This window comes from Abrus precatorius, unplaced genomic scaffold (assembly GCF_003935025.1).
Source record: "Abrus precatorius isolate BTA unplaced genomic scaffold, Abrus_2018 Scaffold10, whole genome shotgun sequence".
In the NCBI taxonomy this organism is placed as follows: Eukaryota; Viridiplantae; Streptophyta; class Magnoliopsida; order Fabales; family Fabaceae; genus Abrus; species Abrus precatorius.
Genome location: NW_020874292.1, coordinates 24,093,410 through 24,109,773, shown reverse-complemented (window position 1 = coordinate 24,109,773; position 16,364 = coordinate 24,093,410). Strand labels below are relative to the sequence as shown.

Genomic DNA, 16,364 nt, shown 5'->3' with positions numbered 1-16,364 from the left:
TTTTTCCGCATATTTATTTTAATTTAAAAATAATAAATAAATACATATTAATTTATTGTTTGTATTAATTTTAAAATAATAGTAAAATAAAATGTTTTAAAAGTTAAGGTAGACAGATGCATCAATGTTAGTGTTGAGTAAAGTTTCTACACATTTATTCCTTTTTACACATTTATTCATTATTATTGAATAATTTTAATTTTTAATAATTAATATAATATAAAAAATAATTTTAATTAAAAATAAACTTGAAATATTGTTTTTTTTTCAAAAATTAATATATTTACTACATGTAATATTTTTTTAATATTTATAATTTAGTTAAAAAAATTCTTATAAAAAATTGAAAGGAGTACTAAACTTATTTCAGGTTAATTTGGATACGTCAAAACTAAATTCTACTTTGATACGTTGACTTAATTAATGTAGGCATCTAAAATTTGGCAGAATGATTTTGGTCAATAACTAACTGTGAAGTTTCATTGAATGTTCTAAGAATTAAAATTGTAGGCTCCTTAGGAGTTAATTTCTAGCAAGGCTATTGTTTTGGTCGACTACCTTCATTCATTGAACATATGCTCAAAGCAATTAATTGCAATATCATAAATACTTGAGAGTTATATATTATCTGTCGGTCAAAATTATGCTATTAGCATTAGCGTGTCATTATTATTAAGTCTTATGTGACATTAATTACTCTTCGAATGTATATGATCATGATTCATAAGTTTAGTTTGATTTAATTAATCAATTTTTTCAATTAAAATTAATTCATAAGTTTTTCTTTGAATAAAATCACATCAAATAATTCATAAATTAACAAAATAATAATGATGATAATAAATAACAAAAATATTAACCATTATTTTTTTAAAAGTAAAACTAAAGTCTATTTACTTATTTTATGTTTTAAATGAAATAGAAAAAAATATGTTTGGTTGAGTTTTATAAAATATTTTTTTAAACAATTATTTTTAAAATTTAGCCAAAATTTAAAAATGAAAAAAAAACTTGCTTTCAACATTTTCTTTTAAAATAAAAATATTTAAAAACAAAAATAAAATTACAGTGACATCATTATAAATATGATCTAATTTTAATTAGATCTTATTATATTCACTTATAGGTATTTTGTTTTGTTACACCATCCTTCTATCAATTCTTTTAAGATTCAACCTTGCAACCATACTTTCTATAAAATTTAAAGACTTTGATTTCTCATAAAATATCTTTTGTCTTTTTCACTCAATTGTGCACTTCTCTTTGTCTTCTTTGTTGAGGTGTTATTTGTCGTAGTGATTTTTCCTTTTTTCTTTCTCTCATTTCTTCTTTATATTTGTTGCTCCTCCTTCTTGTCTTCTTTCTTCTTTTTCTTTCATAATTTTTTTCATTTTTTGTTAAAATATAGTGTGACAGTTTCTTACTTTCACCATTCTTACAATATTAGAAATTTATTTATTTTTTTGTCTCTTTTCGTTGTTTATTTCCTTCAATTTTCATAGTTTTTGTCATTGAAATTTTTATGAACATTATTCTTTTCTTATTTTTCCTACATATGAGTTTTTCAATTTTTGTATAATTTTGGCATCATTATCTTTCTTAAACCAATATTCAATTTTTGTATAATATGGATGTCATCCTCTGCATGAGTCTTGTAGAAATAGTAATTGTGTTGATTGATCTGTATATAAATATGTTGGTTAATAAAAATTGAAAGAAACAAAAGAAATTGCTTTCAATTTTAGCAAGACTTTGTTCCAAGAAAAATTGAAACATATTTTCTTAATAATAAATTATCACTTTATTTATAGGTTATTTATTTATTTAGAATATTTATTTTAAAATTAATTAATAATATTTTTTGTTTTCATATGTTTGTTTTATATAAAATTATTAGCCAAAGAGTAGAGGGAAAAGTAAGGAGGGAGAGATCATGGAATGGATAACAAAAAATACAAAAGTTTTCATTAGTGTAATTTATGAACTGAGTAAAAAAAATAAAATTACAAAGATTTACATTTAAGATAACAATTTGAAAATATATAAATAATTAGTTACTCAATAAAATTAGAGCAAATTATAGTGTAAACAAATTGAAGGAAAAATTCAATTATTTACGACTTCAACATTATAAATTTTTAACTTTGTTATATCTCACACAGAGTTATAAGAAATTTTGAAGGTAATAAAGTAAATATTTATAGGAAGATTTATATATATTAAGTTGATTTTTTTGTTTTAAAATAATATCAATATCTATATAATATTACTTTAATGTATAAATATTTTTAATATGAAAATTGTTCATTCATTATTTGTAGAGAGGAAGTTCTACAAACAATTTAAAAAATATGAATTTGAGGATGACTATAATATACTTGACGAAATATTCAATTATAGTATAACAACTAAAAAATTGCATCTAGTTTCTACAAAAAAAAAGGCGTTCATATTGATTATGAAACTATTGACTTTGATGGAGATGATTTGCAAAAACTTAACAAGAAAAAAAAGAAAGCTATAAAGATCTTCAAGTGAGTGTCAATATAAAAGTTCAAAATTTCTAAAGTAGATAAGTTAGAAAGAGATTTAAACTAAAGGACTAAATCAATTATTATAAAAACGGAAACAACTAAAGCAAAAGTGGAAGCATAAAAAAAAAAAGAAATAAACAATATAAAGTACAAGCTAATCAAACTTTTAGTCGAGTAATTGATCTTACTATACGGAGGCATGCATAATTTTATTGGACTCCATGAAAGATATCACCTCTCAAATTTTCAACTAAGCATAGAGAAGTTTACGAAAAAAAATTGAAAGATCATGTTAATCAATATGTCTTCAATTAAGAGGAAGAATTTGCCGACATCTCTAATTTTAATAACTCAATCAATTATAAATTTAATTTATTTTTCATGGAAAATATGTTAACTAAACTTATTACAACTAATTTTTTACTAACAATTAATACTACAATTAAAATTAAAATTTTAAATATTTTTTAAATTTATGCTATGTGTTAAAGTCTGTGAAGTCTCGTTTTAAAAAAATAATATGTATAATAATTAAGAAAATAATTTTTAAAAATATATTATTTAAATAAAAAAGTCGGATTCCAACGGTTTTTATAATTTAAAGAGAGAAAAGACATGCGGATGGGTTACGATGATTGACATCCATAGAACTCAATTATCAGGCAGTCAAGCCAATTACAACTTAGCAAATTTCTTCTGATCTTCTATTCAGTTTTCTACATTTTTAATCTCTTACTTATATCGCCCTTCAGTACCTGGCTTTTATAATCTCTTACTTATATCGCCCTTCAGTACCTGGCTTTTATCAAATTAAATACCTGAACTTAGAATCATTAATTGGATTTCTTAGGTTAAGTTTCGTAAATGTTTCATAATGAAATATTCTTTATTTCTGTTAAAAGTATAGAAATTTATTTAAAATTTAAAAAAAATTATTGAATGATTAAGTTAGCAACTTTATATCTAAATTACTTATAATTTTTTGAATAAATCCTTATACATTAACAATGATAAAGAATTTCTCATCCTATTTGGCAGAACTTTAACCGAGGAGCTTAAATAAAAATGGTTTACAAGTTTCTAGTTTCAAGTTTCAAGTTTACAAACTTAATTTCTAGTAACATTGTATGACTGCAGAATAAATTTAACCTGAATTTCACGTTTGATCAAGAACATGTTCATCATACACAATTACGAATAATTGTTTGAGCGTTATGTGTAAATTACTGCATTTGTCTTGAATTGCACTCCTGAAAGAGATGGGTGTTGACAAGTAATAAAGCTAATCAACAATTCTTGTGGTTGATTATGTATCCTTTTACTCTTCCCTAATTTTACTTTATTCAATTACGCGTTTATTTACTATTCTAATTTCAATTTAATTTTGGTTAGTCTAATTAATCTTATGGTGTGGCTCAGTAGACGTCACACCTGGCGCAACAAATGGAAATTGGTTGGTCATGTTTTGATATGTGACATCATAGTACACACATTATATTGACAATAGTGCACACATTACACTTACCAGAACGAGACACATTATTATAAGTAGCTAGTTCGCATATAGTTGAGGTAAAAGATGGCCAATGATTCAGAAGCAACTTTAGAAAGCACACCAACATGGGCTGTGGCAACAGTTTGCTTCATATTGACAGTAATCTCCATTCTTATTGAGCATTTGCTCCATCTTTTGGGCAAGGTATATATAATATTAATTGATACTCGCGGAACTCAAACCCACACACGGATCATGCATTATTCGTGCTTCTTTCTTCACTTATGCTAAGTAATAATAAAGGGCATAGTATAATTCTTTCATTTTCTTCAGTATTTCAAGCGGAAAAGGAGGAAGTCCCTGATTGAGGCTCTTGAAAAGATCAAATCAGGTTAGCATTTTAGAGAGAAATGAGTTGGTATTGATAATTTTTCTTTTCCTCTTATGTTTAAGATAAACGAAGTGATAATTTGCCTATTTTAATTCGTGTAGAATTGGTGCTCCTGGGTTTCACATCTTTGTTGCTAACTGTAAGCGAAAAACAAATTGCAAATATTTGTATTCCAAAGAGTGTTGGTGAAACTCTTCTTCCCTGCGCAAGCATGACTTTTGACATTGCTGAAGAAGAAACAAAATGTGCAGACAAGGTACTAAAAAGTAAATGCATGTGTGCCGTGTGCCTGTGTATCTTCAATGTTTTGTATTTGGAAACACGTTGGAAAACTTATAAACATAGATTTAATGCAGAAGATATATTTAGTAGTACTAAAATAAACGCGAATTCACATGTATTTGAACAGAAAACAAATATGCTCTTAGTTTTGGAGTAGGAGGTTGGAATGGAACCTTATGAGAATGGCTTAGAACATGCATGTACATGCATATATGCATCGTATAAGCATGATTTGGAAGAAAAAGCAAAAGGGGTTTGAGACTTTTTGTAAATATCAAAATTTTGCTTTTATACTTGCATGTTTGATTTAGTTTATTTTACAGAAATAACTTATTCTTATTAGCTTTCTAGGTTAAATTTTAAAAAAAGAGTCGATTATTTTTCTTTCCTTTATTTTTTAACCAAACATGCTATCAATCTTTGGGTGCTGCATGTGTCCACAGGGGAAATTATCATTGTTGTCCAGGAATGGTGTCCGAGAGCTGCAATACTTCATCTTTTATTTGGCTTTGTATCATGTTATTTCCTGCATCCTCACCTTTAGTCTTGGAATGGCCAAGGTGATTAATCTTTCTCTCAAGCCCACTTATCATTTTTCCTCCTTTCAAATTCACTTCTACACCAAGTTGAGGGTTTAACTTGAGCTAGGAATACAAGGCAAAATATTTAATATAAAAGTGACATCTTACTATCTGCGATTAAATTCCTAGCTCGTAAAGGGAAGTTGGACTTGTGTTTGGCAAATTTACCATTGCTTGTGACATGTGAATATCTTTTTCCACACGCAGATGAGGCGGTGGGAGAAATGGGAAACAGAAACAAGAACATTGGACTATCAATTTTCATATGGTATAGAAGTCTTCCCATATTTGCTGAAGAGTTTCGTGTAGGGCCCCATTGGCTATGACTTGTCCAAAAAAATCTATAATCATGACATAATACATGATATAATATAACAACGTCTCAATCTTCATGAATGTAATATTTGTACAGAGCGTGAATATCCTTCTTTTGAAAAGTAACAATACATAGATGTCTTTGAAAATTTTAAATAATAAATATTTATATTAATCATCAATAAAAAATATGTGTATAAAACTTTAAATTTTGAAAATGTAGATCCACGGAGGTTTCAGCTCACTCATCAGACATCATTTGGGAAGCGGCATCTTAATTATTGGAGTAATAATCCAGTACTGTATTGGCCTGTAAGTTCAATTATTGGAGTGACAAAACTTGTTTAGCTGGTAATTAATCTATCTTCCACTGTCATTATTTAGTTTTTTCTTTTTTATCTTTACCCTTTTAATTTGTCCAGGTCTGTTTTGTTAGACAATGTTATAAATCTGTCTCCAAGGTTGATTACTTCACTCTTAGACATGGATTCATCACGGTAATGCAAAATTTTTATTATAACTTTTTTTAATGTTCAAAATATTCATTATACAAGTTTTGGGCTGTATTGAACTATTTTGTTTTTGTCATGGGTGTTACAACAAAATTATATTGAATTTTTTATATAAATTTAAGATATTAGTAGTAAAATTACTTATTTATTGTATACATTGTATACTATACCATGAATAACTAATTCTTACGAATGAGAAGTTAAATATTCAATAACGAGGAATTAAGTCTTCTTTATACTTAATCATGCTTTTTCAATTTTAAGTTTTCAATGAGACAAAATCTAAAAAGTAATGAAATGTATTTCTATGACAACAAAAGAAAACTTTGTTACACTATTTATTAATCTTACACACCTTCTGAACTTAAAGGTGAGACTCACTATTTTTTAACAAGATCAATATTAAATGCATGTACTAATATCTAATTGTTCAATGTGGGCTGTACTATTATCCTAGGCCCATTTTGCAGAAGGAAGTAACTTTGACTTCCCAAAATATATAAAACGAGCTTTGGAAAAAGATTTTGAAGTGATCGTGGGAATAAGGTACCCCTATGAATTCAACTGTTGGATGTCTTTTTCTAATTCTAAAACTTGTCAGAAATATAATTATATTTTGTGAGCATATTGTTACAGCTGGTGGATTTGGATCTTCTCAGTACTTTACATATTTTTCAATGCAAATGGTAAGCATTACACTATATAATTATGATAAAAGAAGATCCCGTGATACAAATATGCTCTATAACTATCAACAAATAATATTTTATTTCTATCTCTTTTTACCTCCTCTGCAGCATTCTCCAGCCATTTCTGGCTGCCCTTTATTCCGCTAATGGTAAGAAAAGCCTAGTACTGTAGCCCTTTTTTGTACTTTTGCCATACCTTGGATATAAAAAGGTGACATTATTTGTTTTTATGGTGTGTAGGTGTTTTTATTGGTGGGAACAAAGCTACAGAGCATAATAACAGATATGTGCTTAGATAGTCATGACAAGTCCCATGTGGTAAGAGGAACTTTGCTTGTGAGGCCCAGTGACCACTTTTTCTGGTTTGGATGGCCCAAGCTGCTTCTCCATCTCATTAGCTTCATATTGTTTCAGGTTGTTCATTAATCGATTATGCAAACCTTCAAAACTAACTTGATACCTTACAATTCTGATTCTTGGAAAAATATATTTAAACTAAGAAGTGTTTTGCATCATGCAGAATTCTTTTCAGCTGGCATTTTTCACCTGGACTTGGGTAAGTTTCTCATTTTCTTGGCTTGGAACAATAACAATATTATATATATATATATATATATATATATATATATATATATATATATATATTCCACATTAAGTGAAAATTGGTATTGAGTATTGATTCTTGGGTAAATAATTAGTCCTTGCTACTTTATTTATTTAACAATCACCTTTTAGCTGTATATGATAACGTTACTTCAATTTTCTTTTTCAAAAAAGAGAAGATAGCAACTGAGTAAGAGATCAGAATATTAACAAATCAAAATCTTAAATTAAAAGAAAATAACACGAGTACTGAAGGATTATGTTAAGTTGTGTTAAACATGGACTAAAATTATTTAATTTTGCAAGGATTTTTTTTTCAACTGAACGTATAAACATAAGAAAGAACATGTTAGAGTATGTTAGTAGAATTTCTTTTAGAAACAAATATAACATGCGTTGTTTTCTTTGAATTACAGATACGATTTGGCATCAGATCATGCTTTCATCAAGAAACTGAGAATATAATCATAAGGGTAGCTATGGGTGTTTCAGTACAAATCCTTTGTGCCTATGTAACACTACCTCTTTATGCTTTGGTTACTCAGGTACACGTACAAACCAAAACTAACAACTCTGGCATACATTATCTGTTTCTTAGAAATTTTGTCATTACGACATTTGTTCATTTGATAAAAAAGTTCTTTACGTTGTTTTCACTTTGAATGCGTTTAAATAATTATTTATTAAACACTAATAAATTCTTTTAAAATAATAACTTACTTGATAAATTTAACGATAAAATGTATTTAGATAAGTTAACAATTTATTTTATAAAGTTATACCAAAAAGTTTTTTTGAAATAAGTTAAAAGTGATTAATGACAAATTATTTTTAAGTTTTTTAATTATACCCTTAATTATCCCCTGATAATTTCTTCTGACATTTTGTTATATAAAATGCAATTTGTAACAGATGGGTACTTCCATGAGCAAAGTTGTGTTTACAGAGAATGTGATTAGAGGCATTCAAATTTGGCGTGAGAAGGCCAAGAGGAATATGACAAGGCATTCAAATTTGTCGCTGGATATTTCAATTGACTCTTCACCTTCTTTCGGGCACATGGCTGTTGACACTGTGGATGAAAACAAAGCGAGTGAACAAGAATCCGAGAATCAAGAACCAAAGCTAGGTTCATTTCACGGATTTGACACGCAAAACAGAGGAAAACCTTTCCACTCATGATCCTTAGATTCTTAGAGATATAAGCTATCAACATATTCTTAGAAATTCAAAAAGTTATATAAAATAAATATATAATTTATATAGATTAAAGTTTTATCTTAAAAATTATATTTTTTTTAAGTTTATAGTTGTAAATAATTTTTTTAAATTGGATGTTAAATAATTATGTCACACTTTTATTTATATTTTTAAGTTTTTTTTAAGTATTTTAGTTACATTGATAAATATAAACTCTTACTTATATTTTTAACTATTGTTAGCGTGGTTGATATGCCATTAACAAATATAATTTTTTACTAAATTTGTTAATGATTTTATTTTATTTTTTATTAACTCATTTGTATTTTTTTTTATAGACTTAATAAAAATTAAATTTTTAATAAATTTTGATAAACATTGATGACAAACTTTAATATTGTTAATAAATATTAAAATTATTAATGTTATTAATAATATTAATAAAATTAATATTTTTAAAAAATTATTTGCTAAGTTATTAAAATAATTTGACATCTTTAACAAACATTAACTAAAAGAACACTTTCTAATAAATTAATTGTAAAAATAATATTTTTATATCAGTTATTTTTATATTAATAATAATAATTGAGGTAAAAAAAAAATTAACTTTTTATATTGATTGTATATGCATTGATTCTTTAATCAATACTAAATATTATTTTTTAATTGAAGTTAAAAATAATTTTTATACTGATATATTTTACATTCGATTCACTTATATTTTTTTTTCTCATTCTTTATGTAAATTAGTATTTATTATGATTTTTAATGTCATGTGTTAATATTTAAAATTTATTGAGAAATGATTATTAGTTAGTAATCTTTAAAAAAAATTTATACCATATTACAATGTAAATATTATTTTTTTAGCTTATTTTAAATTTAAATTAACAATTTATACTTTATTTATTATTTTATATTAACAAATAAAAATAAAAATATCTGTACATCACACTGAAATCATTATTAATTTTATATATAATGAAATGTTATCTTTGCAAATCTTCTATTTCTTATATCGTTCACCATAATTTTTTTGATTTTTTATTAGCACATAATTCTAAATATACAAAAAAAAATGCTTTTTGACAATTATAATTAGATTATATCTTTGTAACAAAATAAACAAATAAAATATCTCAATTTATAACTTGAAAGTGCATATTTTAAATTTTTTAGTAATAGAAAGTGCCTTTAAGGTTTTTTGAAGAACCTTTTTCTTGTTCGTAGTGAGAGAAAAAGCAATGCTAATATCTATTAGGGTTGTTTTTAACCTTTCTTTTGTGATCTTCTCAAACACCACTGCGGGTTGGGTGGCCTCTTAGTGGTTGTTCAAAGGATTTTTTCCTTAGATCCCCTTCAATCAAGCAATGCATGGAGTGAACTCAGGTAGACAATTGTTATATGGAGGAGGTGGATTGATAAATCTACATTTTACTATATTTTTAGCCTAGTTTTTATTAGTAAATAAGTAGTTAAATATTAAATAAACTTAAAAATATCATAAAAATTATATTGATATTCATAATTGTGTAAATATATTAGAATTTTAGATTTTATTCTAATTCTGAATAATTCTGCTTCAAAAGACTTAATTTTGTACAGAAGCTTGACCTGGAGACTTTTAAGTTGAAGATTGAAGTGAAGAAAGTATAAGAATTGAACTTAAAAGATCAAGAATCAAGTATTATATGTTGGGCGTAGCAACTTTGAGTGCATAGAGTTAATACTTTGAAGAAAAAAAATCAATGAAGATCAATTACGTAACAACTCTAAGTGTTAAAAGTTATCATTCTAGCAATAGAATTCATAAAGGTCTTGCGTGTAAACACTCTACCTAGCAAGAGTAGCCATGCCCAAGACTAATTTGCCCAGAAAGATTGTGTGTAATCACTCTTACTACTGAAAGTAGCTACGCGTAGTTGCGCATAACTACTCTTGCTACTGAAAGTAGCTACGCGCAACACAGATTCACACAAAACACTTGTGCGTGGCCACTCTTACTACCTAAAGTGTTTACGCAAAATAATGAAATTTTGGAAACCGCTTTTAAGTGTCAACTCTGGATGTTTGACATTCCTACTTCAGTCCTAGAAGCTTCTGAAAGGTCTTCTATATTATTACTCTCAGTAATTAAAGTGTCAACGTGGAAAGAGGCAGGAAAAAAAATCTAAATAGTAGTTAAGAGTTTAGATTTGGAATCTTTTGTCATTTTTTCATATTCAATTATTTTAACTTCCAAGGAGAGTTAGAGAGAGGGATTGGGAGCGACTTTCAAGCTTTATTTCTAGAGGAATCAAGGTGAATATTGGGTTTTAGAAGATGTTATTCTGCTTCTTCTCTTGCTTTTCCTTCTCTCTTTGTAATGTTGTTCTAAACTTCTTTGTTAGGGATTTATGGATCTGAAATGGATGTATTGATTTGATTTTTGATTATGAACTTTGAGTGTTTGATTGGATTGAATAGTTAATTCTGTTACTAAAGTAAATCTTTGAATGGTAGTTCAATTGATTAATAAAGGAGGAGCCTTTACTAATGGAAATTAGATTTGTTTATCAGATTTGAATTGATTACCAAAATTATTGATTTCTTAGGAATAAGTGATCTTAATTTTGCAATCTTAAGGTTCTAATTAGTAATGCAACATTGAATTAAATTTTGCCTAAGGAATTATGATGATTTAGTTGAATGTTAGGGTCAATGAGTTAAGGAATTAACCGAATTAACCTTTGACTAATGATATGCAAAACTGATTGCCAATCAATCAAATGCTTGAATGTTTAGAGGCATAATTGAGTTAATACTGATATTTTGGTGAAATAAATTCTTAACTCTCATCTATTCATATCTCATTTCAACAAAAAATTTCGTAACTCTATTTTACAGCATTTTCATTGTTTCTTATTGTTGTTATGTTTTACTTTTACATATAGCAAATTCTAATGAATTGTTTGGCTCAACTAATTGTCAACTTGTGAAGTGGTAATTGAAAACATGGTCCTTGTGGACGATACTTGTGACTTATATTAAATTTCAAATTTTTTTTACTTGTTACAACTACCTAGTACACTTGCTAGTTAGTAAGTACATGAATATATTGCTGTATCTGGAAAGTAACAAGTTTTTGGCGTCGTTTTCGAGGATCTTAGTATTTTCAATATCATTAGTAGTAAGGAGACAATTAAATTGAGCTATTTGTTTTCTATTTTCCTTTAATTTATTTTATAAAGTTGGAATTCGTATTAATTTTTGATAGTTTTCTGTACAATTTTGCTATTCAGTTTTATATAAAACTTTGTAATATTGCATTTTGTGTTTGGAATAGATGTTTACATGCTAGTCTACTCTCTTGATTTCTCTTAGAATATTTTGTAGTGAAATTTTTACATTATTCTGTCCTGTGTTCTGATCATTTTCAAGTGTTTTTGCTTATGTTTAGTTTTCTTGTGTTTGATTCAGATATAGATAGAACATTAAGAAGACTGAGAAACGAAGTAAGAGCAAAAAATTTAGCAAGTAAGGAGCAAGAATTAGAATTTACACCTTCTACTCTTAAATTTGAAGAACTTCAAATTCCTTCTCCTACACCACTAACACCGCAAAAGAAGATAATGACTGAATAGAACAGGCTGAGAACTTTAGGGGATTATGTAGTGCCTGCCTACCATGTAGGGCTACAACTCTTCTATAGTCAAACCAACAATTCAGGCCAACCATTTTGAAATAAAACCAGATTTACTTCACTTAGTTTAGCAAGATCAATTTTCTGTTTCAATTTTAGATGACCCTTACTTACACATTTCTAACTTTTTGCAACATTGTGACACAATTAGGATGAATGGAGTCAGCGAAGATACAGTTCAATTGATATTGTTTCCATTTTCTTTGAGAGACAAAGTTAAATGTTGGCTGTAAGCTCAACCACAAGGAAGCATAACCACATGGGCAGACCTTGTCAACAAATTCCTTATCAAGTATTTTTCTCCATCTAAAGCTGCCAAATTAAGAGGAGAGATCACATCATTTGCGCAGCAAGAAGAGGAATCATTATATGAGATGTGAGAGAGATATAAAGAGCTCTTAAGGAAGTGTCCACACCATTGCATATTAGAATGGATGTAGCTGGAAACTTTCTATAATGAAAGGAGTCCAGCCACTAAAACCGGTTGATGCAGTTGCGAGAGGATCTTTAAATACCAAATCTCTAGAGGAAGCTCATAGAATCATTGAAATGATGGCCTCATCCATGTATCAAAATTTTAATGCAAGATATTTTACAAGGAACAATGGATGTGAAGCTAAAATTCTTGAGACTTTTTTTGTGCAGAACTAGCTGCAAAATCAAATATTTTCAAAGCAAATTGCTGCACTAACTCAGCAAATCAACAATCTGCAAGCTACACTAATTTGGAATATTCAACTTATTTTTTATTTTTGTGGAGGAAACCATACTAATGGTACATGTGATTCACCTACAACTGAACCACAAGAGCAAATCAACTATATGAAAATTTTTCAGAGATAACAACCTTCATTCCCACCTGGTTTCTAGTATCCTAATAATAGAAATCAACAGTACTTTAATTGAAACTCTCAAAATTCTCCTATAAAGAATTCTAATTTTGCTATTACTTTTTCTAGTGCAGGTCCAGCAGCACAATAACCATATTTTTAAGGGAATCCAGCCATGCAACTTCAAAGTAATAAAAAAATTTTCAAATCTATGACTGAAAAGTTGAGTGAAATGGAGGAGATTATGTTGCAATTCATGAAGGTAACCCAAACAAACTTCAAAAATAAAGAGTCTTCCATAAAAAAACTTAAAACTCAAATAAGACAGCTAGCTGAGCAACTGTCTAGCAGAGATGAAAGAAGATTTCCTAGCAATATAGTTGTCAATCCTAAAGAGCAATGTCAAACTGTAATGATTAGGAGTGGAGCTGTGGTGAGGAGTCCCAAACCTGTTGAAAAAAAGAGCAAATAATTTTGATGTAGAGGAGAAATTGAAATCTGGTTTGGATGAAAGAAAATTCATTCTGCTAAAGAGAGAAAATTCAGAAAAAGAAAAAAAAATTCTCCAAAGGCTGTAAGAAGGACAAAGAAACAAATACTTGAAAAAACAAACCAGCCTATTGATAAAGAAAGATACAAGAGACTTCCTTATCCTTAAAGAGTGCCTAATTTGAGAAAAGAATAACAGTTTGAGAAGTTTCTAAATGTCTTCAAGAAAATAAATATTCCTTTTGCTAAAGCTCTTGAACAAATGCCCTCTTATGCTAAATTTATTAAGGAGTTGTTATCTAAAAAGAGAAAACTTGAGAATGATAAAACAATCCCTTTGACTGAAGAATACAGTGTTGTATTGCAAAGGAAGTGGATGTGGATGTCGATATTTCTTTGATTTTGGACAGACCTTTCATATCCACCGGGAGAGCTTTAATTGATCTCCAAAAATGAGAGCTTATGTTAAGAGTGCAAGATGAAAAGGTTATTTTTAATGTATTTGAGGTACTCAAGCATCCTAATGATGATACCACTTGCATAAGGGGTGATATTCTAGATTCTATTACTTTCCCTCATTTTATTGATGATGCTAATGAAATTTCATTATTAAGGGAAACTATAGTTGCAGGGAATTCACAAGTTGCTGTAAAAAAAGGAGAACATTTGATAGAATATGCGCAACGGCTAGATACCTTACCAATTTTCCCTTCTATAGAAAATCCAGCAAAGGAATAATTGAAAAATGAAGCAAAAGAGGACGAGGCTAAGAAACTTGACCTGAAACAATTGCCTTTTTACTTGACATACTCTTTATTAGACCAAAAACATGAAAATTCAGCGATTATTAGAAATAATCTTAACGGAGAGGAGGAAGAAAAGTTGTTGAGAATTCTTAGAGCTCATAAGTCCGCAATTGGCTAGCATATTTCAGATTTGAAGATCATAAATCTAGCCTTTTGTAAGCACATAATTCTGTTTGAAGAAAATTATAAATCAGTGGTACAACTATAAAGAAGATTAAATCCAGCTATGAAAAAGGTGATGAGGAAAGAAGTGATGAAGTTGCTGGATGCAAAAATTATTTATCCAATTTCGGACAGTCAATGGGTTAGTCTAGTCTAAGTTGTCTCAAAGAAAGGAGGGATGACCATTATGCCTAATGAAAAGAATGAATTAATCCCTACAAGGACAGTTATGAGCTTACGCATATGCACTGATTATAGAAAATTAAATGATTCAACCAGAAAGGATCATTTTCCACTATTATTTGTTGTTCAAATGTTAGAGAGGTTAGCTAGTCATGCATTTTATTGTTTCCTTGATGGATATTCCGACTACAATCAAACAATGGTGGATCCTATGGATCAAGAGAAAACTGCATTTACATTTCCATTTGAATTTTTTTTTATAGAAGAATGTCATTCGGATTGTGCAATGCTCCCACTACTTTTCAAAGGTATATGCTGTCCATTTTTTTAGATTTAGTAGAGAAAATTATTAAAGTATTTATGGATAATTTTTCTATTTTTAATAACTCTTTTGATGATTGTTTAGCTAATTTGTCTATTGTGTTGTAGAGGTGTCAAGACACTAATCTTGTTTTAAATTGAGAAAAGTGCAATTTCATGGTTTAAGAAAGAATTGTCCTTGGCCATAGAATTTCTGAAAAAGGAATGGAGGTGGACCAAGTAAAAATTGAAGTTATTAGTAAACTACTTCCACTAATTAATGTGAAAGGAGTTAGGAATTTTTTAGGCCATGCGGGTTTTTATAGAAGGTTTATCAAAGATTTTTCAAAAATTACAAAACCTCTTAATAATTTACTTGTGAAGGATGTTGCCTTTGAATTTGATAACTCTTGTTTGCATGCATTTTTTGTTTTGAAGGAGAAGCTTATTTCTGCCCCTATTTTTGCAAAACCTAATTAGAATTTACCTCTTGAATTAATGTGTGATGCAAGTGATAATATAGTAGGTGTTGTTTTAGGATAGAGAAAGGATAGAAAACTACATGTAATATATTATTTCAGCAAAGTTCTAAATTCTGCAAAAGTAAATTACACAACTATTGAGAAAGAACTTCTTGTTATTGTGTTTACTTTTGATAAATTTAGATCATATTTGATAGGATCAAAAGTTATAGTCTATATTGATCATTCTACCCTCAAATATTTGTTGTCTAAGTAGGATGTCAAGTCAAGATTATTGAGATGGATTTTGCTACTGCAGGAGTTTGAGTTAGAGATTAAAGATAAAAAAGGAAAGAAAAATGAGGTAGTTGACCATTTGTTTGGACTTCTATTAGACAACCTCACTTCTAATTCCTTGGATATCAATGAGGAATTTTTAGACGAAAAACTCTTATTTGTAGAAGATCTGCCTTGGTTTGCTGATATAGCAAACTTTAAGGCCACTCAACTCCTTCCAAAAAGGTTCACTTGGCAGCAACGAAAGAAATTTCTACATAACAAATTCTATGTTTGGGAAGACTCTTATTTATTCAAAATTGGGATAAATGGTCTATTTAAAAGGTGTATCTCACAAAATGAACAAGCTGAAATATTGCGGCATTGTCATAATTCAGAATATGGAAGCCACTATGGAAGTTTAAGGACTGCTGCAAAAGTCTTGTAAGTAGGATTTATGTTGAAAGTTGTGACAAATGCCAAAGGATAGGCAACATTTCTAGGAAGCATAAACTGCCATTAACAAATATTTTGGAAGTAGAATTGTTTAATGTATAGGGGATTGACTTC

At 28.3% G+C, this 16,364-nt stretch overlaps 1 protein-coding gene and 1 non-coding gene across 2 annotated transcripts; one reads left to right on the top strand and one right to left on the bottom strand.

The window, feature by feature from the left end:
* Positions 1-4,113: 4,113 nt before the first annotated feature.
* Positions 4,114-8,584, top strand: LOC113852080 (MLO-like protein 6). Its single transcript, XM_027482336.1, has 14 exons — positions 4,114-4,233; positions 4,363-4,420; positions 4,522-4,676; positions 5,146-5,262; positions 5,491-5,551; positions 5,822-5,910; positions 6,021-6,095; positions 6,568-6,656; positions 6,747-6,796; positions 6,908-6,948; positions 7,040-7,213; positions 7,320-7,355; positions 7,819-7,947; positions 8,315-8,584. Exons 1-14 carry the CDS (start codon positions 4,114-4,116, stop codon positions 8,582-8,584), a joined length of 1,464 nt encoding a protein of 487 aa, XP_027338137.1.
* Positions 8,585-12,604: 4,020 nt separating this feature from the next.
* Positions 12,605-12,711, bottom strand: LOC113853377. The gene has a single exon (XR_003502549.1). It is a non-coding gene; the product is annotated as a small nucleolar RNA R71 (small nucleolar RNA).
* Positions 12,712-16,364: the final 3,653 nt, after the last annotated feature.